Source organism: Martes martes, assembly GCF_963455335.1.
Source record: "Martes martes genome assembly, chromosome: 3".
NCBI classification, from domain to species: domain Eukaryota; kingdom Metazoa; phylum Chordata; class Mammalia; order Carnivora; family Mustelidae; genus Martes; species Martes martes.
Genome location: NC_137890.1, coordinates 194714479 through 194741103, shown reverse-complemented (window position 1 = coordinate 194741103; position 26625 = coordinate 194714479). Strand labels below are relative to the sequence as shown.

The following is a 26625-nucleotide window of genomic DNA, read 5'->3' as shown; positions in this document are numbered from 1 at the left end:
AGATACTGTTCTTATCTGTTCGGCCATTTGTAATATTGAATACTCTAGTTTATTCTTACCCTGTGTCTTTTGGGGCATTTCAGAATATTCTTTATAAATATTTAAGACACATTTTAAAAGGCTTTGTGATGAAAAACGCATTTGCATTTTATGCAATACAATGTGCAAAAGAGGTTGGTCAACATTTCTATATTTAGGCTTTAATATTTTATCATTTTTGTAGGCTGTAAAGTGTGATTGAACTGAACATCTGTTTGGCTGATCATCATGAATCGTGCTTTTAGCAGGAAGAAAGGTAAGTGTGCCTGTTTAAAGGGCCTGGGGGTCAATTCAATATCACTGTGAAAATCGGGCAGAGATGTTAAGGACTCAGTTTTTCCTTTTATCAAACCACATTGTTCAGGAATGAAGTTAGACTAGAGCAACATAAATGTGCACACATTGCTAATTAACCTTTGGTTATCACCCTAAAGAGAGTGGAGTTGTTTAATACATTTAATTCAGCATACGTTTATGACAGTATGTTTCCTGGCAATTTTATTCTGTGGTGCGAAACTGCAAAAAATAAAGAGATCTGAAACTAGTCCTACTGGATTGTGTAGTCATATAATACTCAACTCGTGGGCGTATATGAGGGTATTATGATTTAAAATCATGTTTGTATGTGTGTGCATATGCTTCCCTGTTTACTGAGTAATATGTGAGGGTTGATGATAAGTAAGCTGATAGCAACGAGGCCAAAATAACTTTAGGATTTTGACATAAAATAAATATAAATGTAATACAGCATAATTACCAGCATAGGAATGAAAGAAACAACTAGTTAAGTGTTATTTTTTTAAGGGGCAGTAAAACATGGCATTTGACAAATATTTCATGATATACTCATAGGAAAGATTGAAAAATTTGATAGTTTTATATAGTCCAGTGAAGTTAAAATAATATATCCTTTTCTGTCTTTTTTTGCTTTTTTTTTTTTTTTGGAAATATTTTTATTTATTTAAGACAGAGTGAGCTGGGGGAGGTGTAGAGGCAGAGGAGAGAGCAGGCTCCCCGCTGAGCAGGGAGCTGGAGGTGGGACTCGATCCCAGGACCCCTGGATCATGACCTGAGCTGAAGGCAGATGCTTAACTGCCTGAGCCACCCAGGTGCCCTGTCCTTATCTTTCTGTAAGAAGTTGTTTAGTGACGGACACAGGGCTCTGTCCTATTTAATACACTGTCAGTGAGGTGGGAGAGGATAATTAAACAATGCTACTCAATTTTATAAGTGATCATAAGCAAGAAGAGATAAACTGATATGGTGGAATTAACAGATACATGGGGGAGAAATGACCACTTAGCTTATATTCCACACTATAAACTTAATAAGATACTGTAAATTGGTGAACATGGATCCAGAAAATCTAACACTTTCATTCTTATTTATAAACTGTCATTATTTGGAAGGCGCACCTTAAGTGTTATGTGGGTAAAAAATGGCGGAAGAATTAAGTCTGAACTGTGTATCAAAGGTTCTAGTTAATTTTCTGTGTATCAAAGGTTCTAGTTAATTTTCTACTATATGAAATGAATAGTCCAGAACCACAAACTAGGTTGTTGGGTTCTCGTCCATGGAGTTCAGCAGGGTGTATTCTCACTTTAAAGGATGGATCGACACATTGTAACACACCCGATGAGAGAGGTGGGGGTGACGTCAGGGCTTTCAACCTGGAGCAGGAACGTGGCTAAGAACCTGAGAACCTTTGGTGTGGTCTTTCAGTGTTTGGAGGACTGTCATGGGGTCATGGGACTAAGTTTAATAAAGGTCAAATAGGTATAAATTACAAGGTCGTTGATTTAATGCAGGAAAAAATTCCGACGAAGTTGTGCAAACATAATGGAATTACTTGAAGCACAAACTCTTTTTGTTATGGAAGTGAGAAGTCCTCAGCGTTTGGTTGTGGTGCTGAGGAGTGATGTATTCAGTAGGGATTTAGGTAATGTGAGCTTTCTGGCACTTTTCCACCCTGGGAAACTAGGAATTTATTATTTTACTTATTTTTCTGAATAAGGGGAGGGCAAAAATAACATTTGTTATCATTTGTAGTTTGATTTCGATTTAAAACACATTCTGAAAGTAATATAATGTTCTTTTTACATGTCTTCTACTGGTAGAAAAAGAATCTAGAAATAATCCTATGAGACATAGAAGTATTTTTAATGAAGTAATAAAAATCTTACATCACAACTCATCACTTTAACCATATTATTTTATTTTTTTATTTTTTTAAAGATAGTATTTATTTATTTATTTATTTGAGAGAGAGCGCAGAGGAGCAGAGGGAGAGGGACAAGCAGACTCCACGCTAAGCACAGAGCCCAACATGGGGCTCAGTCTGGTGACCTTGAGATCATGACCTGAGCCGAAATCAAGAGCCGGTTGCATAACTGACTGAACCACCCAGGCGCCCCATTATCTTATTTTTAAAAAACACTTCTAGACTCTTTTTTTATTTGCTTACAATTCCTTTTTCCCAAGGTTCTAAAGTTGAAATTCCCAATTTCTAAATTCTCTTTAGCTGAAGACGATGTTGGAGTTTTTCATTGAGAAATCCCAAGTAACCAGCAGTTGTGTATTGTGTTCATTACATCTGACTTGAGGACAGTGGCAGGACGGCTGTGGGGAAGATCGGAGTGATTTACAGAGGCAGGACGTGCAAGCATTTGTTCTTTCCCTGCTTTGCTTCACTGTCTTTAAAAATTTCTTGTGATTTTTTACCCCCAAGTCTAACGATTAAATATCCTTATGAAGATGAGAGGATTAGAGGATTAGAGGATTGATCAGTATTTTACTCTGATTTCACGTTAGAACTTGATACTGGAAGTTCTACCTGCCAGTCAGTTAGAGCTCATTTAGGGAGGTCGTGACAGGGAGCACTCTCAGAGCCCCTGCTGCCGGCTTCAACCAGTACCACTATTCGGCTGAATTTTAATTTGAGAGAAAAAAATGGAATTTTATGAGCGAAGCCCATATATTTTTTCAATTGGGAGCTGTAATTGTACCCCTAGAGAATATACAATTCAGTCATGTTTCTGGGAGCTGGTATCAGCATGTATTGTATATTCTACTCTGAACAGAGCAAGATGGTCTTCAGTCAGTAGAAGCTTATCTTTTCTTTCAAAAGTGTCCAGTTTACGTGGGCATCACGTGCAGGCTTACTAAACCATCCTGGACCTCAGAAGCTGAAGGCAAAGACATTGTTCTCTTAAACTCAAACTTATCTATATATTTTTCTTTTTAGCAATCCTTCCGTTTGTATTTGGTCTGGTATTCTTTGATTGAATTAGCTAATGACTTCATTGATCTTTGCAAATGCTCTAATGCTGTACAGAGTCTAAAAAAGACTGAGAGTATTAGAATTGCATTAGAATTGCATTATTTGGACTATTTTGAAGAGATCTGTAAAAATTAGTCTAATTTCAGATTCACCAAGTAAATTTTAATGAATGTGTTTTTTCTGTAACTCCTTTTCTTTTTTTGGATTACTTTTTAATTTTTTAATATAAATTCAATTAATTAACATATAGTCTATTACCAGTTTCAGAGGGAAAGTTCAATGGTTCATCAGTCTTATAGAATAATCAGTGTATGGCTCCTTTTCTTATGTTAGCCTTTTCTTTGAAATCTTAAAATCCTATATTCTATTCATTATATCAAAACTGAATAATTTAGTAAAAAGGCATAAAATTTTGAACATGAGTAAATGTGATTAAATAATTCAACTAATTACACTTTAATTTACCAGTTGACCTACTGACGAGTAGATACAATCACAGTGCATAGCGCTTAAGATTCAATATTTAAATATTATTTCCCTTTTTATAACCCATTCATTATGCATCTGTTCACCCAACATCATTTAGGTTTAAATTTGATTTATTCATAGAAGGTGCTTCCTGTATGCTAAGCTCTGGTGATACAATAATAATGAAATTTCTGCATTATTCTTTTTTTTTTTAAGATTTTATGTATTTATTTGACAGACTGAGATCACAAGTAAGCAGAGAGGCAGGCAGAGAGAGAGAGAGAGCGGGAAGCAGGCCCCCTGCTGAGCAGAGAGCCCAATGCGGGGCTCGATCCCAGGACCCTGAGATCATGACCTGAGCCAAAGGCAGAGGCTTAACCCACTGAGCCGCTCAGGCACCTGGTCTGCATCATTCTTGATGAGCTCTTAATCTAAATGCATTTGAACACTTGGATTTGTTACAGTCAGGGTGGTTTGACACTTGACAAATATTTTGACATGTTGGCATTTCCCTTTACATGGTTGTTTACTCTTGAGTTAGTGATTACAGTTCAATTTCAAGGAAGGGGACACGTTCCAGATGTCTGTGTTCCTGTGTCTGTACCATATCCGTCTATCTGATGGCTTTCGTGGGCATAGGTTGTGACCGGAGACCATCGTCTATACTCGCTCTTCAAGGCCAGGCACATCTATAGGAGTTAATATAAAGAGTTTTATTCTATCAGTTTTTTCTTTTGCCAGAGTATACATCAGGAGGACAGTAAGGATGTGTTTTAGAGATCTTTCGGGTTTTATAAGTGTACGGCCTGTGCTGGAGGTACGTCCACTAGACCGTCAGTGTGCAATCATGTAGACACCAAGTTCTTGTCACTGTAGCGATTACAGCTTACCCACTGGTCATTTCATACTGGGATTAATCTGTCATCAGTACCAGCTGGATAGAACTGCCCATTTTCTAGGGCACCTTAATGCAAGACCGGAACTGGTAGTGTCATCAGCTTTCCAGTGTAGTGGCTGTAGGAGAAAGCAGTTATCCCTCTTCCTCAGGGTTGGAGTGAACCGTCGCACTCAGACTTATACTTTATGTCCTTCTGAACAGTGTTGTGTATCTTGGAAAAGGAGACATGAGAAGAATTGAGTTAAGAGGTTAAAAACAGAAATTGGATTTTTTTTTTTTTTTTTTAGGTGTCCTAAAGGTAGGTCTTTGTTCTTATTGTTTTGATATTTTTATTGTTCTGGTGTGTAGCATTGTGATTTATTTCTTTTAATATACAAGGGCAAGACTGTATCTTAAGTCTAAGTACAAATTTTTCTTGAATTAATCATATCACTATTCAGTAGCAGTCATAAAGAAAAAACTGTAATTAAATTTAAAATCCTTACAGGAAATAAAAAATTCACACATTAATGGCGACGGCAATATGTCATTATTGCTTTTTTTTTTCATTATTGCTTTTTGAAGCTCAGAATGCGTCGCCTCTAAAATTTACCATAAGCTTGGGATTTTTATCAGTCCCTCATGTTCTGTTTTAGAAATTCTTATGAATATTGCATTGTACCCCATAAATGTGTTTAAAATAAATATAGTGTGTTATTTTCAAATGGTGTAAAATAATTGACATTCCAGCCATAGGCCTTTTTCTTTCTGTCTTCCTGTTCCCCCAGTCTGAGAACATATTCATGATATCAAACTGGTTTCTGTTAACATTTTCAAATGTTCTGAATTGAATGTTGAAAATACTTTGTTAGTAATCTATTTCTGTTCAGTACTTACTTACTAACTACTTTTCATGGTAAAATATGTCCTTGATTGTATTCTGTTCATAGTATTGATTCTAAATTTTTAAATTCCATGAGGAATAAAACAGTCACAAAACTCTGCTAAAGGAGACAGTAGTTTTTGAAGATTTCAAAAGTTTACTACAGACAAATGCAATTTCCAAAAAATGGTCAAATTTTATTTGTTTAATGTTTTTTGCATTTTCCCCACTTAAACAGTCCACAAAATGTGTTGGAAGATGTGGAGACTATATAAATAAAATTCAAAGTTGAATGAAAAATATTTTTTCTATTTCTAGCAATAGTATACAGTTCAAATTATTTTCAGTATCTTCTATCCTTTTAGTCACATGTATTTTTAATATTCTCTTATACTAAGCTAAGAAAATTATAAAGATTTAAGATTTATTGATTAGGGAATTTTAAAAACCCTATAAACCATGAGAGTATAAACGGAAAGGAGAAAGATGTCACGTAATCATGTGACCGGTACAGTTGTCTTCCACTGAGTTGTTATTTTTTCATATTCTTTAGAAACTTAGTATCACTTCATTATTTGAATACTTTTCAAAGGAAAAACTAGGGACTTTTATATCAAGGAAAGAATCTTCTAAGCACTTGACAGCTACACTGCTCTCCTATCTGACTAGTTAGTCTTTCTCAGTTTAGTAAGAGAATCACGATTTAGAAATGCTCCCACCCCTATCAGATTCCTTATGCTAATGAATGAATATGACCCCCTCAGAACATGTAATTTAATGTAACCTTGTGTATTCTTCATTGCAGACAAAACATGGATGCATACTCCCGAAGCTTTATCAAAACATTACATCCCCTATAATGCCAAGGTAAAATGGCTTATATGATATTAATTTAATTTATTTTGTTATGTTTTTATTATTAAATTCATGATTGATCTAAGAAAGACTGTTTATGCGTTGGCGTTTCCTAGTAGATGGTTCCTAAAAAAAGTTTGCATAAGAAATTTTGTAATATATAGTATGGGGAGTGATTTTTTCCACCAAATAAGTAATTCTTTTTTTTTTTCCCTGTCACTCCAAATAAGCAATTATTTTATTTAATTATAAAGAGTATTCTTTATAATTTCGGTCTGTCATGCATGTATTCTCTTCAAATAAGTTAATTATCTTTAAAATTATTTGCAGTATCATGGCCTGTAGGAAATAAAACCACCAACAAATTAGCTTCCTTTGAAAGCATTTTAATGTTGCATTGCAGGGACGAATGTAAAAACTAACCTGATCAGGAGAGAAATGAGCTACGATTTTAATGAATGCAATTTTCATTCAAAAAAAGAGACAAAACTTAAACTATTAGGAAAACAGAAAAAAGCACATTTTTTTACTTTTGTGTTTAGTTTTCTTCATTTTAATAAATAGAAGCAAGCAATCCATGCTCCATGTCTTCAAAGAAAAGGTCTTTAAAGAAAGGTGTTACTGTATAATTAGGGAGCACGAAATCTGAAATAGATTGGAATATACTTGGAAGACACAGGAGAGAAAGTTGTGTTGGGGAGCGCGCAGGTGGGCCCGACTTAAGTAACTGACCTTTAGATACAGCATGGGAAAAAGAGAAAATGATAAAAATTATTTTTATAAAGAAAACTTAAGGGTTTATGAATTAGCAAACTCTGTACTGGGTATACTGGATATAATGAGATGAGGTATGAGGAATGATTTGAGAAAAAATTTAAAAAGACATACATTGAGCAGAAAGCCAATGCTGTTTAATAGAGAACCTCTTTCAGTGCTGAATCAGTAGGAAGTCTGAATCAGTAGGAAGGAACGTGTATAAGACCTTCTGGAGATTTGTCCAGACCTGTCGCTCAGCAGTGCGATGTGTAGAGTATGGCACCTCCATTTTTTCTTGCTGACTTTGTAGCAAAGAAATACTCTAAAATATTTTTGGTGTAAAGCTAATGCGCTTGACGAAATAAGTCAATCGGAGAAAGACAACTACCATACGATCTCCCTGATAGGAGGAAGTTGAGAGGCAACGTGGGAGGCTTGGGGGGTAGGAAAAGAATTAATGAAACAAGATGGGATCCAGAGGGAGACAAACCATCAGAGACTCTTAATCTCACAAAACAAACTGAGGGTTGCTGGGGGGAGAGAGTCGGGAGAGGGTGGTTGGGTTATGGACATTGGGGAAGGTATGTGCTATGGTGAGTGCTGTGAAGTGTGTAAACCTGGCAATTCACAAAACTGTACCCCTGGGGCTAATAATACATTATATGTTAATAAAAAAACATTAAAAAAAGAAAGCTAATGTGCTTGAAATCACTGCAGTGCTTAGGACTTTCCCTCTAATGTGACATGAGGTTTGATTGCCATGACTTAGCGTGAAAAGTTGAGTCAGCAGCATGAGAAAAATTGAGTTACTATCATCTCTCTCTTCCACAGATACTCTCCATGTTAGCTGTTGAGAAATTGTGTGAAAACTTTTTAGAAAAAAATTAATTTTGAAAACGACTATTATTTTAAAGTGCATGCTCAGTTTTTGATGATATTATCTATCATACTAGAATCGTGTCTTTTAACTGAAACCACCACATATTACTTATTTTTATATATGACTGAAATGTGTCATTTTGGAAAACTGGATTGTAAGATTCTGATTGAATCCTTCTGATATAAAGGATTGAAAGATTCTGATGAGAATCATTCCTGACTTTGTGGGTTAGTGTGAACAGTGGAGGTCATCGTCTGTGCTACTTCACAGCTGCAGAGCTGCTCTAAGTCATTCTGCACGAAGTAGAGGGCACGCAAACACCTTCGCAGACTGGGGTCGGTAAATTACGGAAGAGCAAGTTGATTTTGTCCGTTCTGATACGGCCTCCTGAGCGATAAATATGTCAGGTACACCAAGTAGTGTTGCAACTGTTTGAAGAACATTTTTTTTTTTCTGAATTCCTTTTTTTGCAGAACATTTTGAACTCATCATTAGTGGTTACTTTTGAAAATTTTCTAGATCTCTTTAGAGTACGTGCCACTTGAAAACCAAACCATTGTCCACTGGATGTACCTTAGCACAACAGTAGCAACAGAATAAAGACTCTTGGGGTGCCTGACTGGCTCAGCCCATACATTATGTGACTCTTGATCCTCAGGGTCATGAGTTCAAGCCCCATGTTGGATGTAAAATCTACCTAAAAAATCCACAACAAAAAATAGTAATAAAAAAAAAGATAAAGAAAAAAACAAGGAAAGATAAAGACAATAGGTTAATAATGAAAATGACCCCCCACTTATAATCAAATAAATACTTAAAAATGGACTCTGTATATTTGACGAATTAATGCATAATAACATTTCCAAAGTAATTCCAAAGTAGTTACATTTCAGTGGGCCCTCATACATACCAGGTACATGATCTCACTTATTATTTGCCATGACTCAGTATGGTGATTATTGATCTTTACATAAGAGAAAACTTTATGTTTTACGTAGGAGAAATTAAGGCTGAAAGATTAAGTAACCTGCTTGTTGTCACAGACCCTGTAAGACAGACGGACCCAGAGTTGGAAACTGAGGTCTGTGTGGCTTTAGAGATTGGCTGTTGTTCATGTGCAGAGTAACACTCGATTCGCCATTCATCCGCTGTGTTGCTGATAGCGTGAGGTGCTGTTCCGGAAACTCCACTGAATATTGGTGAAGCTTCAGAGCTGTATGACACGTGTCTTACATGCTCATGGACCTTCCGTCCTAAGGAAATACCACACAGACATGAGCAGCATAGAAGTCAGATCATGTTCTGTGTCATTCAGATGTCATTGAACAGAAAGCTAAGGAGATTCGGAGAATGCTGAGACTCTCGTTTCATGAAAGTAGGAGTGAGCTCGAATTTCGCAGGTCGAAACAAGAGAGGAGTGACCATTTCATGCAGAGATATCTGAAGGACGATGAGTAGAGTCCACAAGGTCTGAGTCACAAACAGTATGGTGAGAGTTGGGCTGGGGCATCGAGTGCTGATGATGGTGAAATATTTAATCAGTCAGCGTTGCGTCTGAGAAACAGGTGTGAGGATGTGTACACACACACACACATACACACATTTATCTCAAGGAATGGGTTACACAATTTTGGCACTGGCTAGGCAGGTCTGAAAAGCATATGGCAGGCCATCAGGAAGGGCAGGTTGGACGTTCTTGGGCAGGAGCTGACCACAGGTGAAATTTCTTCTTTAGGGACATAGCAGTTCCGTTCTCAAGGCCTTGAAACTGATATCAAACCCTCCCGTACTATTTTTTACGTAATGCCAGCTGATTATAGGTGTTAATCATATCTGTAAAGTAACTTCGTGGCAACACTTGGGTTCGAATTTGAGGGAACAGCTGGAGAGTAGAAGCTGTGCACACCGCCGCGCAGCACCGACCGTTGCAGGTACCAATGACGGGCAAAGCTAAAGAGCCAGGCTGGGAAGGCTTTGCATGGCCATAGAAGCAGTTTGAGTAGGGAACTAATTAAGTAGGATTTTAGGAAGGTAAATCTTTTTAGTGATCTGAAAGTTGATTTGGGTCAGGAGGGAAGGATGACAATCAGCCTCTTAGGGAGTTACTGTTCATGGTCCAAGTGTGTGGTCCTGTGTTTATAGATGGTAATAGGTAAACACGCAGTGGAAAATAAAGATATGCTAAATACTGCAAGGAAAGAATTGGTGCAACAGAGGAATAGTTTATATGCGGGCGGAAGAAAAATGGCTATTTTCATCCTGGCTAAAAGAGGGAAAGATCATACTATTATCAAGATTTCCACCACTTCATTCACTTTTGGGATCCACTGGTTACAAATTAACCTGATAAATTTACCAGAAATGTTCAAGAACTATAATTCTCCCTGGGGAAGCATGTAATAATGTGTATATTTAGGTGTTTTCACTTCTAAAGTAATAGTAGTCTGCTCATGTTATTTCTTTAAGAACATACTTTAGTTCCACATTCTTTCATTTTCTGTAAAATTCTATTTCAGAAATTCACATTTAATATTCAGAGTATGCTCATTTCAATCTTATATGGATATAAAATAATGGTTTCTCTCAAAAGTATTATTTTGTACAGGGTTCATTCCTTTTTTTTTTTTTTTTTTAATGAGCAGTGACAGCTTTAATGCTAGTTCATTGGGAAATCTGCATGTTTTCCTGTACTCTGTAGTGATGTTTTCAAACTGCAGGTTATGCTTCATGAGAAAAATTGGGTCACAGGAGGCATGTATTTAAAGATGAAAAGGAATAGAAGAGAAAAAGAAAAGACGTTTGTAGAATGCATGTGGTAAACATCAAATTGTTCCATAAAACTGTGGTTCATAGTCATTGAATATGAAAGCCACCGCGTTTAAACAGGGACCGGCCTTTAAAGAGTACCAAAGACTTCACCAGATTTAACCAGTTTAAGTCCTGAGATAATAGTAGGGGGAGCTGCTTAAAAGAGCCATTAAGTTCTTAGTAGAAGAGATGATCCGCATGGACGTTCAACCACATGTCATTGAATATAGCGTCTTAATGCCATTTCTGGAATATGCACGTGAGCGTGTTAGGAACGATAGAGAAACAAAATAAAGTGTGGGTTCACTTGTGCTCTCATTCATTCACACATGTGCTACCCATCGGAATGCAGCCCCTAATATATGCAAGGTCCTGATCTAGAAACACGGGAATTGATCCGTAAACCAAATGGATAAAATCCTGCCTTCCTGGGCTTTACGTATAATCAACAAAATAACACTACTTTTTCAGAAATACCTGATAAGAAAACTGTGTTTTTATTTGTTAATACATGGATTATTATATTGATTTGCATTATCTGTTACTGATCTATAGCATTAATATTTATATATTATATGGTAAATATGTATGTTAGTGTATCTAATACTGACACAGTATCTCTTAATACAGTATTCCAGGCTGCGCTGATCTGCAGTGCAGAGACAGCAGGATACTGGGAATCGGGAGAAGTGGGAAGGAGGGTGCTGCCCTGCTGCACACGGTGGTCAGGGAGGATCTCTGAGGAGGGCAGGAGCCCGAAGGCACGGCGGGCCTGAGCGGGGGCTGCCGGAGAGGACCGCGGTGCGAGCGTGCGTCGGGCGTCCCTGCCCGGCTGAGAACGGGCCGGGGCCAGGGGCCGGGATGCTGCGGGACGCAGGGGGACGCGGGACGGTCCAAAGACTCGGGTCGCGTAGAGCCGCGGGGACCCCGGCGTCTTGTAGTTCCTTTAGGGCCTCGTAGACCACTCTTAAAATTTGAAAACCCTTCAGTTTGCAGACTTTTTGAGAGAGAGAATGACAGGGTCTGAGACACGTTTTAAACAGGATTAGATTAAGCGGAAGGAGACGCAGGAGGACTCACTCGGGAGAGCCGTGCGGGGACCCAGGCCGGGAACCCAGGCCGGGAACCCAGGCCGGGAAAGGGACCGTGGCTCGAGGCTGGGGAGTGCTGAAGGGGAAAGGCCGCGGGCCTCTGGCGGGTTTTGAAGATGATGCCCACAGGGCCTATGGATGGGTTGTGCATTGGCTTTCTATTTCTGCCGTAATCAGAGCTTTAAAAGGAAATTTTAAGGGTTTTTTTTGTTTTTTGGTTTTTTTTGATCAGCCTTAAGGAAGAACATAGAATTTTCCATCCCTTCAGGCTTTTGATGAGCCTCCTGAACCATCTTTTCTGTAAAGGTGAAATATTAGAAAACTTTTACTTTAAAAAACTTACTATTCTGTTGGTGCAAAATGGTGGTTTTTCAAATGAAGCCTTAGGATATTTCATACAAAAACACTTTTTTTAAAAAAAGATTTTATTTATTTGACAGACAGAGATCACAAGCAGGCAGAGAGGCAGGCAGAGAGAGAGGAGGAAGCAGGCTCCCCGCTGAGCAGAGAGCCCGATGCGGGACTCGATCCCAGGACCCTGGGATCATGACCTGAGCCGAAAGCAGAGGCTTTAACCCACTGAGCCACCCAGGCACCCCCAAAACACTTACTTATAAGTGTTTTATTCTAAAATGTATCATTATCCCAAAAAAGGTTGGTGTACTTATCTTATGAAATACCTGGCTTTTTAAAAGTATGTAAGAATGTGGTTCTAGCGAGATGACCGTTCATACAACTTCGCACTGTTCTGCGGTAAAGAGAGTCGGCATTCCCTGGTTATCAGTGTGCTGTGTTCCAAGTTTTCAAAGTGAGGGAATCAGAAACCAAGGGGAACATGGACCTTGACCTTAAACACTTACAACTTCCCTTGGGGAGAAAGGGGCCCTGGAAACAAAGAATTTCAGAAGAAAATTGAATAGATTGTGACCAAAAAGATAAAATATGAATGCCAAGGGCAAGTTTAAAAAGAAAGATCAGGTTCTATTTCAAGGATGTCTAGAGGTAGCATAGGTGAAACATGCCGTTTGCTAGGAGGTGTATTTGACGAGACGAGGCTTGACTGAGCTGTGACCCTCGGTATCTCCGTGACTGAGGGAGTCCTGTGGTGTCCTGCCAGCCTTTCTTGGCATCACAGCATGAGCGTCCTCAACATTTATAGCCTCTACGCTCTTATTTGGCTTCCAAGAGCCAACAGAAAACAACAACGGACAACAACAAACCCCCCACGAAAACCAGATATAACCTGAAATACGACAGTAAGTGGGTAGCACTCGAGGAGTCTGCCCTTGCACACGTTACCACTTCCATCCGGAACTTCCTGCTCAGTGATCATTGGTCCGGAGAAGTCAGAACCCAGGTGTACCCCACAGTGGCAAGGCTGTAGCCCAGCAATTCCACGGATGGTTCTAGAATTTTATCCGAATAGCTGCATAGTTGCTGCTTCCTTTTTCAAGGGTTGGAGCAGCCCCTTCTCAGTCAAAGGGTCTGGGTTCAAAGTTCAGCTCTCTTAGTTAGTATCTGAATTATGTGACTTTTCTATGCTTGAGTTTTGTCATTTAGATTAGTAATTGTACCTACTTCATTGTACCGCTAGGAGGCTTAAATGAGTTAATATATTAAAAACCTCTTCAATTAATGTCTTTTATATCAAAGGCTTGTTATTATTAATATCTTTACGATAGGCAGTGTTCTGTCAACTTTGGAGTTGCCCTACTTATTACTATCTCTTGAAAATAATGTCGCCTTTGCATTATTCTCTGAAAAAAAGAACAAAGCTCTTAGTGTACATGTCAGGTGTTGAATCCTTTGCATGTACATCAGAAACCCTGAGATCAGCCAATGCTCGTGTAGTGGCCAGCTTGAGAAGAAGTTCAACCTGGAACTAAAGGGTTTCTGTGTGAGCATGACAGGAGACCAAACAGTGCAGACCTTGTAGGTTTATATACAAGATAAGGTTTGGATTGTTAAAGAAAAATGCTGTTGTAGTCAGACTTTCCCATTACCTTGAGTTTTGCACAATTGCATTCCAGAGCAGGATGTTAATCCAAAGATCATCTTGGTCTTAAAGTCAAATACGGAAAGATGAGAAAGTCCATGCAAACCTTATGAAATTGTTATGGAGTTTTATAAGTAAAAAGTTAATGAAGAGAGAAAAATTGCAACATTATGTGGCCTAATGAGTCATGTTAAAGAAAAGTTTTAATGTAACTAAATTATTTTACTAATGATTTCTCAAATTAGTTTTGGTGAGTATGTGATAAACTACCCTTCAGTGAAATGTTAATACTGCTTTATGACTTCTAACAGAAGAAAATTTGGGTCCCAGAAATAAATATCTACTATAGTGTCCAAACAAAAGGAAATTAGCAAAGAAAACATTCAACTGGAACCCAGTGGAAATCACCTAAACTTGGGCAAAAGATACATCCTTATAGTTGATGAGATGTATTCTAATACATCCGGAAGCATTTAGGATTACAGATTCCTGAGATTCTCTAGAGCAGTTTGAGAGTAGTAACAAACACAAGCATTTGCAAATTTGCTGGTTGTAGATGGTGGGGGGCGGGATGTAAACAAAACAAAACAAAAAAGCAAAAACCATAGCACTCAACTGCATTCCATGTGATTCATTTCATTTGTTCAAAAATGGATTTTAGTTAATCTCAAAGTATAGGGACCATTTGAAAAAAATTTTTTTGTAGAGTCTTTTAAAAAAAGTTTTCTTAGACATTAGAACTGGTTTTTAATAATGGTAATATGTGTATAACATAATCATTCCAAACATTTTAAAACTGTAGAGTAAGCATAAAAATTGAACATTAATTATCATTCTTCCCAATTAAAAAAGGGATATATGCTATATCATATATATTGGTAATAATTCTGCATTTGTACTCTGGAAATGTCCCTTTATGACACATGCTTTAAACGAAAAATAGAAAGCTGTAGTATGTTATTTTTCCATTGTTTTCTTTAGAATGGAAAGCTATAAATCTTTAATGCTAAACTGAAAAAGAATATAGTAATAATGGGAAATTTGTTGAATTATGACTTTATGGTTGGTATGTTCTTAGGAAATACAAAGATAAATAGAAAAAGAGAAATGACAGTAAGCACCCAATATAGCCTAATTTCTCAATTCTGGAGATGAACTTATAAAACGAATTTAATTTCTGAAAAGCATATGCTTGTTTTAAAAGATGCTCAATTGTGTTTTTTTTTCTCCCTAAGTTTTCTCAGCTAACTGAAATAGTTATTTTTAAAAATTTTTATTTACTCATTATTCCTTTTTTATTGCGGTATATTGACCTATGCAACATTATATTACTTTCAGGTATACAACAAAATGATTAGATATTTGTGTATATTGTAAAATGGTCACCACGGTAAATCTAATTAACACAATTTTGAAGGTGATCGTCATTGTAAACTTACTTTACATATGAGAATTCTCTTAAAAATTATCACAGCTGTTAGAAATTATTGAATAGAAACTAAAAACTTCATATTAATTACTCCTTAATAACATTTCACTACGGACTACATTGTTTTTGGGTTTTTTGTTTTTTTTTTCTTAAAAAAAAAGACATTCTATGTGTTAAGGATTCATAGACTTTTGGTATTGAAAAGGACTTCAAGAATCTTCCAATTACATCTCTTTCTTGATAAAATAAATTGAGGCTCAAACTTACACAACAAGATAGTAGCAAAATTCAGTCTAGAAATCAAGTCTGTTCTATGGCCATTTTTCTTTCCATTGCAATCTACTATTCCCAGTTTTAAAGAGAAAACCCACTTAGCAAGCAGATGAATGAATCCAAAGACAAAACAGAGTATGTATACTTGTCTTCCCTTTATATACGTTAGTTGTGAAGTTGGTTTGTCCGTGTAGCCCTGTCTGTCTGTTGCTCCCTGGGATATCATTTACAACGAGCCCGGGGTTTGGCAGAGATGCGACCCAAGGAGAGTAAGTGAAGTCTGTGTATTTACCTCCCTGCCAGGGAGGCCGCAAAGTCTAAGCTTTTGTTTTTTTTTTTTTTTAAATTTTTTTATTTATTTGTCAGAGAGAGAGAGGAGCGAGAGTGAGCACAAGTAGACAGAGTGGCAGGCAGAGGCAGAGGGAGAAGCAGGCTCCCTGCCGAGCAAGCAGCCCGATGTGGGACTCGATCCCAGGACACTGGGATCATGACCTGAGCCGAAGGCAGCTGCTTAACCAACTGAGCCACCCAGGCGTCCCAAAGTCTAAGCTTTTGTAAAGTATTTTATTTGTCTTACTCTGCTTTGCTTAATGGTATTAATATTAATATAATCCGCCAATGAAAAATGCCTGCGGTGTTATTTATCTTCAAGTACTTCAGCTGGCGAGCACCTAGTCGTAAATTGGGAATTCTCTGAATGTTAGATACATTTGTCATTTAGTTCATATTTCTGCGTGGATTTGTGTGGCACTCTGTGAAATAACAAGAAAGTTTGTTCATAGCCGAAGAATGTGAAAAAGGAAAAGTCTGATTTGGTCTCAAAGGGGTCAGGTAGTGGCGTTCTGAAGCCTGGAATATGAAATTTAGGGATCTGGGCCAGAAGCACAGCTAGGGAGATTGTAGTTTTGGGGGGAAGAGTGTTTGAAAATGTGAAAATAAATAAATAAATAAAATTAAAGTTTTTATCAAATTGATTTTTTGGTGAGTCATTAAAATAAGCATAAGCTAAATAAAAGAAAATTAGGAAAGAAGTGAAGCTTTTTGAACAAAGGACCTATGAAAAATGAGAAATGGGAAAGAAGAAGGAGTGGTAATGGGAGGTAAAACACCACAGGAAATACCGGGTTCTGGGATTATTTAGAGTTAAACATGGAATCAGCATTGTTAGTGGCCACATGGTTGCATTTCCAGTACCGCTGGAAAGATGCTCGGTGGGAGCAGGTTGCCTTCAGATTCTCTGTCACTGGATCCCAATATCGCGAAACAAGAGAAGCAGCTGTCTGCTTCGAGACGGAGCTGCTGCTGACAAAACCAGGATTCCAGCCGGCTGGCTTCTTACATTTTAGGAGATGTTTGGAAGAAGTAATCTTTTGTCTCTTAAGAAATATGTGCATACATATATTTAAATCAACTAAAGTCATTTTTCTCTTTTTTCTAATCTTATGAACTATGGGAAATTTCATCTCCATAGCAATTATGCATATTTTTACATTTAAGAATGGTCTCCTGTTGTGTGCCTGTTTCTTCAGTTTCCAAGAAAGTGTTTATTATCTTCTCTATTTTCTTCCTGCCGGAATAAGCAGTTCCATTTTCTGAACCTTTAAAAATCATGTTCAGAAAAGTACAAGTAGAGTCCTGTCTCCGTCTTGTATCAGACAGTACTGGAACATCTCCTTTTCTGTAACTTGCATGTTGTGATAGCAAAGCAGTAAAAAGAAAGGCCTGGGGAGCTCAGGATCTGATGTAATTTATGCAACCCATAGTCTGAGAAAAAAATGCAGCTCCAAGCAGAGAGAGCACAGATGAAACACGGGAAGAAGCAGTTGTTCACTTTTTAGTTCTGCGCTGTATTGTTTGCTAAAAATATGTTATCTTGTAAACATGATAAATCCTAATTATCGAAAGTTAAGCTGTGTAGAAGAGAACAGAAGTATAGAAATCAACACAATGCTCAAAATCATCTCGGACAGAACTAACCCATTGTTACCCTTTGGTTACCAGAAGTCCGGGTAACCTGGACTCAGAATACCTATGAATACGAGAACAGACAGATTGAAAACAAAAGCGTTCAGCAGTGCATAAACAACAACTTCCTGTGCGTTTCACGTCTGTCATCTCACTTAATTTTCACAAATGCCCAGTGAGATGAAGGCTATTAATATCCCCCATTAAACAGCAAAATTGTAACATTAAACTGCAAATAGTTGAATAGTTAAGGAGAACGAGGCTGGGAATGAAGAGATAGTTTGGAAGAATCAGCTTTATAAGAAGGAAATTAAAATATGCAAGCTGTTTTTCAATAAAGAGCATTGAACTTTACTTGAATTTAACAAAAAGAAAAGATGAAATTGAAGTGAATTAAAGGAGTTACTGAACATCAGAAATGCGTGTCTTTGCCACAAGGGATATTAATTCCTAGAAGATTGCTCCAGCGTTAAAGGAAGACATTTATGAAAGTCAGTAACTGTCTGGCATCCTCATGTTTTTCCTGAACAGCACATTTCCGTTTTTGACAGTGTGTGTGTATGAATGATGAGGCGGACAGCCTCCTTACTTCCTCCTCCTAGCACGCTCCACTCCCCGGATTTTGCTGCTCATTTCAATTCTACTTGCCAAGATTTGCAACATTTACATTTTGTTCTGAAACTGTAATTCCCCTGGTAGTTTAGTTCTAATTATATACTGAAATGGATTCAGATCACCAACACTCCTTTTACCATTTCTTTTCTATTCCTGAGCTCTTGATGTGATTTTGGTTTTCCTCTTCTAAAAGTTTTTCAAAAAAGACTGAGTAACTTCAGTTTTTCATGATATTTCCTATTTGAGAATGTCTGCCTGTCATCTTAAATCTTCCTTCCCTCAGGACACCAGTCCCCGGTGTGGTTTCCCCTCATTCCCCTGTTGAGTAAATATCTGAATCCGTCTCACTTTCCTCCTTGAAGTTGTCCTCCTTTTTTTGTAGAGATGCCCAAGACTTCATTCTTGATCATCGCACTTTAATAGCATAGCAAATGGGCTGAACTGAAGTCTCAGCGAGCATCTCTAATGCCTCGCAACCAGGAAATGGAGTCTTCAGCTGTGTTGCGAAGGCTCCCTAGGAGCAGAAGTGAGCAGCAGGGGAGGCCACTGTTCTCGCAACACAACAACAAACTCACTTACTCCAAGAAACAGACAGGGGTGACTAGGGCTCTTACTCGCACAACGGAACCAACAGCTTGGATCTGGGAAAGCCGTGTGCTCTCGTCAGAAGAGCACTGCACTTTGGAATCTCAGAACCGAGGGGAAGGCAGACTCCGCAGCTACACGGAAAGCTGGTATGTAACTGCTTTCATATCTGTGCGATGCGAACAGTACTTCCCTTATGAAGCTTGTATACCAGTGAAGTAAGAGAACATCTGTACGTTGCCTGGCGCGTGGTCGGTGCTCCCTGAATGGTACTGGCCCCGTGTCTCTCTCTCAGTTACTTCGAGACTTAATACAGACTTGATAGGACACTGTTATTATGGGGGGAAGTCTGCACACTTTCAGACAACCGGCCGACAGATTGCAGTCTTCACAATGCAGGGCGTGCATGCGTAGGTCAGTCCCCGATTTCTTTGCGTGTTTGGATAGCACCACCGTTCCCAGACTGAGTGTTAGGAAATCGTAGAACCAAGTTGCACAATCTTCCCCTCCACCTGGACCCTGTCTCAGGCAGATTTTATCTCCGATAGAAAACTCAGGAATGGTGATAGACAAGGCAGCAATGTTAATTACTTCCTAGGAGAGTCCGAGTCAGAGAGCGTACGTCACTCTATCCCAGACTCTGCGCGGGTTCACAGAAGAGGTGGTGTCCTGGGCATCTAGCAGGCACCGAAGGGCCTTGACCCGCCTTCACTTGCTCCCCAGTTCTAATCCTAAATAATTAGAGGTAGGTCTCCAGCTCCGTCAGGTTTTGCATTTATATCTGAGGATTACCACACCGCACCACTTACTTGGTTCCATGTCTTTTCTGATTGCTCATTAGAATGGTATCGCTCCAGACTTGCTCACACAGACATTTGCCGCGGTGACGGAATAAAAACAAAGCGAGTCTTGCGAGCACAGAGCTATTTTCGTTTGCAAGAATTCAGACCCGTAGTACGCTACAGGAACTGCTGAGGGGAAGTGAGTGAGGCTGAATGTGCTCAGGCATTGTCAGGAGAAACATGTCAGTAAATTCAGTTTTTACAATGTGTGTTGAGAGAGTGAGGAAACCACAGCTAAAAAACTTAAGAAACTAGAATTCTGCAGATGATTTTGTATGTTTGCACGTGAGCCTGGCAATAGCAGGTGAAAGAAGGAAATTGGGTATTATAATGAATGAATTATCTATTCTTGAAATGTATGTAAGACAGAAAATTTATAGTAGAGAGGTACAGAGCACAGATCTGTGAGCATTGCGTAAATGATACTTGCATAACTTTAGCTTAGACTTTTATCATGAATTAATGAATGAATGTTACTTTTTACACTTATTTAGTAAATTTCACAAGTAACACCCTTTGATATGTTTTCCAATGTAGTAAAACTTGCAAAGAATGGAAATACCCGTGACATTGTAGTGAATGATCCAAATAACAGGGCATTAATTAACCAAGTGAGTACAGTAGCTCATTCAATGGCCACGAACAGAAAATGGAAATCTTCCTAGTTAAAAAAGTAGTTAAGGGACTATTACAAATTTAAATGATTTTGTTGTTAGTTTCAGCATGAATCACCTCATGACGAGATGATGTGTAGAACTGTATGCATAGTGAGTTTGATTTTAGGGCATAAATGAACAATCTTTTCATCTAGTTCCAAGAGGCAAATTCATAATTTCAGAAAATTGATCAACAAAAGACATGAGTACTGACTTCGTAGTTGTTTATGGACTGGTTTAGCCTCCTCCCTTTTAGCGTGTACGAGGCGCCAGACTCCAGGTCTTACGGAAGCGTGTCCAAGGACTGCAGCACGGTGCGGGCTGATTGGAAGGACACACAAGACCCCTTGGGTCTCCGGCATGTCTTTACACATGTAAGACTTTAATGAAGGCAGTGAAGATGTTACAGCAGGAGAGAGAATACACACGACAGCATCAGGGGTCCAAGAAGCTTCCAGCACGGCTCTCTAGGACCCGTGGTTACCCACAAAGGACTCATTTCCAGATTACGAACCACCAACACATGTGGAAGGAATCTGGGCTCCAAAAGACCTCGTTCTTATCTTGGCCAAAAATAATTATCATTTTTCTACATACCCCAGAGAAACCCACAGAGCTGGCTCAGTAGCTTACACACTGTGACACCGTGAATTACACTGAGGACCATCCGTGGGAAGGCTGAAGAAAGATTTCCTAATGGAGATTAAAACTCAGTGGAAATGATTTTAGTGATTACAGTGATGGGGCGATTACAGTCACATATGCACAACATCCCAGAGACATTCCAGAAAATAGCACATTTTACGAAGTCTAAGGGTTCAATATGGCCCGAGTGTAGAGTATAAATAAGTAAACTAGGAAAAGAATCATGAGGATAATTCCTCATTTGCGTTCCTAAGTGACAAGCATGTCGTGACGGACTTGAATTTAAGATAGGGATAATGAGGTACCAAGCTAGAAACACCTCATCTGGAGATATCCAAGAAATAATTAAAAGCCCAGAATACAGAGCACCGTGTTTTGAGACCGCTCAGTAGGCACTGAACAACTAGAAGACTAGTGCTGTGATCTTGCATTTTAGGGGTGCTCGTAACTCCTGTCAGAGACCCGTTATAAACAGGACAACAAACAAACAAAAAATTGTTTTGAAATCTGCCTCATGCTGTGAACTTGTGTTAGAACAGACTACTATTTTCAAGGTACAACACCTTCAGAGGAAAGTGTTTCTCAGTTAACAAAGGTAGTTGCAGAAACCCAGGTGAAAGCTGGCTTCCTGTGAAGTTTGCCTTACCAGTTCCCTTACGGCTCCTTTTCCTCTCCACCGTATGGATTCAAAGGAGACATTCCTTTCTTTCTGTTCCATTTTCTCTTTTATCCAAGGATTTTAATTGACTTGAAAATCACAATTAATTGAAGTTAAGTGTATGTGTGTACATGTGTGGACACAAATACTCATAATTTACATGCACGTATGAAACACATAAATGCACGCACATGTAAGAACTCTGAATTTCTTACATCTAGCAGATCAAACGACAAATGGTACCAGCTTCTCCATCTGGCTATTTTCATGTTGGCATAGTGCCTTCAAAAGAAGCAAGTTCTTAAAACCTGAAAAAACACAAAACTGCATTTTTTTTCTTTTCAGTGATGGGCCAATTTCTTTCAAGTACTAAATAGCGAGGATCATTAATATTTTTTAAAGGTTTATTTATCTGAGAGAGAACGAGCAGGAGGGAGGGGCAGAGGGAGAGGGACTCTCAAGCAGACTCCACACTGAGCACGGGACCTGACGTGGGGCTCGATCTCGTGACCCTGAGAACACGACCTGAGCTGAAACCAGGAGTCGGAGGCTTCACCGACCGTGGCCCCTCAGGCCCCCCAGGCCCCCCAGATCATCCGTATTATGTTGTACATGTACCTCATCCTGCCTCATGATAAAATATCTAAAAAGTGACCACAAACAAAGCTATTTCCCGTGAACTGCGAAGTTCTGCATGTCATTTAGAATAGTAGCTTCTGTGCTTCGCACGCTGCCGTGGCTCTGCCGAGTGTTACCACCTTCTGTTTTGCCTTTACGTTCCAGTGAGGTAGTCAGAGCCAGCGCTGAGGTTGACAGGCAGGACTAAGCACAGCCTCAGTGCTGAAGTTACTGGCTTAAGGTCACACCATGTAATGAGTGAAACCTGGGCTTCTGGGCAGATAATGTTCTTTTAGGTCCTAACCTATTTGAATTCTGTTTCTTTTCCTCCCAAGCTGTCTCTCTCTTTTCAGAAAAGTGAGAGTAGGGGAATATATTGTCCAATTACTCGTGTATTTTTAAACAGATAAAGATAACATTTTATTACATAAACAACTTCTGTTTCGGATTTTACATTAAGCAACCTTCTGCGTAGAAGCACATGGAAAAGACAACTGCTTCTGAGAGTGCTGGGCTCTTGATCCTTGGAAATGCGGCTCCTTGCTGCCTGCCTTACTGCCCATTCTTTTTCTTTCTTCTCTTTTTCTAAACTGTGCACTTCCTTTCTGTGCTCCCCTATTGCAAATAGACATCTTAGGAAGTTGGGCGTGCATATCCTTGTTCTGATTAAGAGCAGCCACATGATTTGTGGCACAAAGAAACATCCTCACTGAGTGTGCAGAATTCATCTTATTTGGGCTTAATTAGAATGGATCAGTCTTTCTTAAACCGGTGCATTTTTTAAAAATGCAGATGCCCTGTCCTCTTATTCTGATTTGGTTAATTTTTTTTTTTAAGTTAATCGAGAGTGAGCCCAGAAACCTGCCTTTGTACTTGAGAAGCATGGGAAAGATAAGGGTTTTTCTTTGTACTGGAGGGGACAAACAGCAAAACAAATGAAATACGCAGATAAAGTCTGTTTTAATCAGTCGTGTGCACGGTGCTCCCTGCCAGTCTTTCTAGCAAGCTAATGACAAGTGGTAAAATCGAGTGGCTTTCCTTTCCGTCGTCTGCCCTTGCGCACCAGCTGTGACAGTGTTAATAAGCATCAGAATCATCCAAAGGTGATGATTTAGGAGACTAAAAAGAAAATTGCAGAATCTGAGTAATCTATCAGACCGGTGATACCTGGGTAAATAAATCTCTGGGGAAGAAAGATCTTAAAATAAAATCGTGCTACCGTAAGGAGTAACTTCGCTGTGCGATGGGGAGATACTTCTCTGAAGCTGCTCTTGGATATTTGCCTAGTAGAGACCTGTTAGCATCCATATTTTCTGAATGTCCATCTTGATTTTCAGGATTTGATGGAGTCAAAATTACACAGTAGTTTGCCTTAGAAATTCCTTGTTTTCCTCCATTTTCTGTTCCACGCTTCCTCCGGGGGGACATCTGTTTTTCCCGGCTTCCCTTTTCTTAAATTCACACCCTTTAACCACTGCTGTCTGTCAAGCCGGGTAAGTGTTAGTGAGCAGAGCGCTCCACTCAGTGTACCCTGCAGTAATGGTGACCCGACAGCCTGTTTACTGCCCGACTGGTTGTCGGGCACATATTCTGTCTTTTGCTCATGGCACTCCTCTGAGCTGGGAAATCTAGTGAGAACAACCTTTTGTGTACTTACCTACTTTGGTTATTATCATCGCCCCCATCTTACATATAAGGAGATTAAGGTTTAGAGAAATTTAATACCTTGCCCAGTGTTACGGTCCATAATCAGTAGACTTCTCGAGTTCAGACAGCGTGGTTTTGGAGCATGAGCTTCTGATCACTGCAGCATGCCATCGAGTATTAGAACTTTAAACTCTTTGTCTTGCTGTAAGAGAATGTTTCCTGTAAAGATCTTTCTGTGTCTTATTTTGTTCTGTTAGAAAAAGGATGGCAAAAAACAAACAAACAAACAAAAAACCAAAAAAAAAAAAAAAAAAGGAAAAGGATGGGCCTGTGTCTTTTCACTTAATAGTCTCCTACTCTTCTGATAAGTAGCTTCTAGCAATTTATTTCTGGGAAATTGCCAGAATAGAAAAGGACAAGTGCCCATTTTCATTGCCTTCTTCCAGAACATTCCTGCCAGAAGGCTGTTTCTTTTCCTCTCGCAGGCTGCCATTTGCAACCTTAAACACTCTGTGTCCCCACTTCTTGTGTACCAGGTTTCGCAGAGTTATATTTTCTATTTTCTATCCCTCAACTTATAAATTTCATTTTGTTCAGAAAGTACATTTGTTACTCATTTGCCCCGGTTTCGTGGACAGCCTACTCAGGCTTTATTAGAATTCAGTACTTAGGAAAGCCTTGGTGGTAAGAAACAGTTGGGGGAGGCTTTGGTTGGAGAGGATGCTAGGAAGGGGGAATGGATTGCTGCACTGGACCAGTTCCAGTGAAAAGAGCAAGAGAGAGGGGAGAGAGATGCATCTGATGGCCATGGAAGGAGGTGTTAATGAGATATTTCGTTTGTTATGGCTGGCAAGGCAATTTTTAAGGAAAGGTTATTGGTACTTTTTGGAACATTTGTCAGAATGCATTCTTTTTTTTTTTTTTTTTTTTTAAAGATTTTATTTATTTGACAGAGAGAGAGCGATCACAAGTAGGCAGAGAGGCAGGCAGAGAGAATGAGAGAGGGAAGCAGGCTCCTGCCGAGCAGAGAGCCCGATGTGGGACTTGATCCCAGGACCCCGAGATCATGACCCGAGCCGAAGGCAGCGGCCTAAACCACTGAGCCACCCAGGCGCCCCTGTCAGAATGCATTCTTGAACATAGACTCAGTTTTAAGGAAGATACTATTACATATTTTTTATTGGTACTAAGTGAATATGCTAGAGGAAATTACTAATTGTGCCTGTAAGGTAATTCTATAATTTTAATTTATGTAGAAATGGAGATTAATTACCCTACCAAAGTTAAAAATTGTCTGCCTTTAATCTACAAATTTATAAAATGTTTCCTGATATTTCTGTAACTCCTAAATGAGATATATTTGAAAATAATCTGTGTTTATCTGTATCCTAATTCTCTGCATTTAATTTTATGTTAACATATACTTATTAAAATAAAGTCTTAACAAATCTTTTAAAAATGTTTGTCGTAATTTGCTCAACACATTTTTTGTCCTGGTAATTACCACTCTTGATTTGGCACCATGGACTATATCAAAAGTAATGCTGACAACATCTTAAGAGAGCTGAGTAGCGGAAATAATTCAGCTGTCACTATAGAAGCGACCTATAGTGACCATAGAAGAGAATGTTACAACTTTTAACTTCCAGCGTTAACAATGTGGAGATAAGGACAGCTCTCAAAAGAATGCACTGTCTGAAAAATACAACCGATAAGATGTCTGGATTCGTGTATTCTCAATTTGAAAAACTTGACTGTAGAAAGTCATTGGGACCTTTAAAAGCTTGGTGGATCTGTTGGAGGTGGGAACTATACTAAAGAGAATCGTTTTTAGAGCCGGGTTTGAGCTGCCTGTATGTTACATGGACCCTGCCGTGCCTTGAAGTGCATTTCATACCCAAGAATTATTTCATGGTTCAGTAAATTAAATGTTGACATAACAATTATAAAGAAAGTGATTGAGACAGGCGGCCGTGTAGGACAGAATGTAAAGGCAAACATTGTGTTTTATCCCATTTTGATTGAGAGTGACAGGTATTTCTCCAAAGTACTTGAAAATAGCAAAGTATATGATAGGTTGAAGTAAAGTCCATAATAACTGTGAAGCTGGTTTTCATATTTATAGTTTCTGTAAAAATAAAACAAATATCTAGTGGGCTCTTTCAAATTTAATGAACTGTCCAGCATTTCAGCTAGTGAAGTCATATTAGTCAGTTGCATTATCAAAGTCCTGTTGTGGATAGGAGACACTTCTATTTTATCTTGTCAACTGTGACTCATACATTAACAAGTTGTGTTTCTTTGTGCTGCGACTGAAGAACTCGTAGCCTCGTTTATGATTTACCTCTAGCAAATTTATAGGATCACATGGCTTTTGACTAAAAACCTATTTCTAATCCGTATTCTTGTTTTATTTTGTTTGCTTCATTTTTCTATTTTATCTTCCCCTATTTTGTTACTCTTCATAAGCCACTTTAAATACATTTGGGGACACAGTGGAATGATTTTTTAAATCGATGAAATGAAAAAATGATGTGGGTTTTGGGATTTTTTGTTTGTTTGTTTTTGAGGAAGGAACTGTGCCTGGGTCCCTGGGAACCCAAGATCAGTCATCACCAAAGTTTTCTTGGTCCTCCACCTCTCTTCTGAACCTTGCTGTTTCTTTCTCCAAGGAAAACCAGCTTTGTTCTGAAGACACTGAATCCAGTTGCCCTTCCTATCCTTGAACACTTTCTGCAAATGGTGGAGGTTTTCTCCAC

At 38.8% G+C, this 26625-nt stretch overlaps 1 protein-coding gene across 1 annotated transcript in view; it reads left to right on the top strand.

Annotated features, from left to right (window-relative positions):
- GULP1 (GULP PTB domain containing engulfment adaptor 1) overlaps positions 1-26625 on the top strand; it is a 257041-nt gene that overhangs the window by 159228 nt on the left and 71188 nt on the right. The window contains exons 4-5 of the mRNA XM_080798218.1: positions 224-295; positions 6353-6414. Coding sequence (XP_080654344.1) covers positions 268-295; positions 6353-6414 — 90 coding nt within the window. The 5' untranslated portion in view covers positions 224-267. The remainder of the gene's footprint in view (positions 1-223; positions 296-6352; positions 6415-26625) is intronic.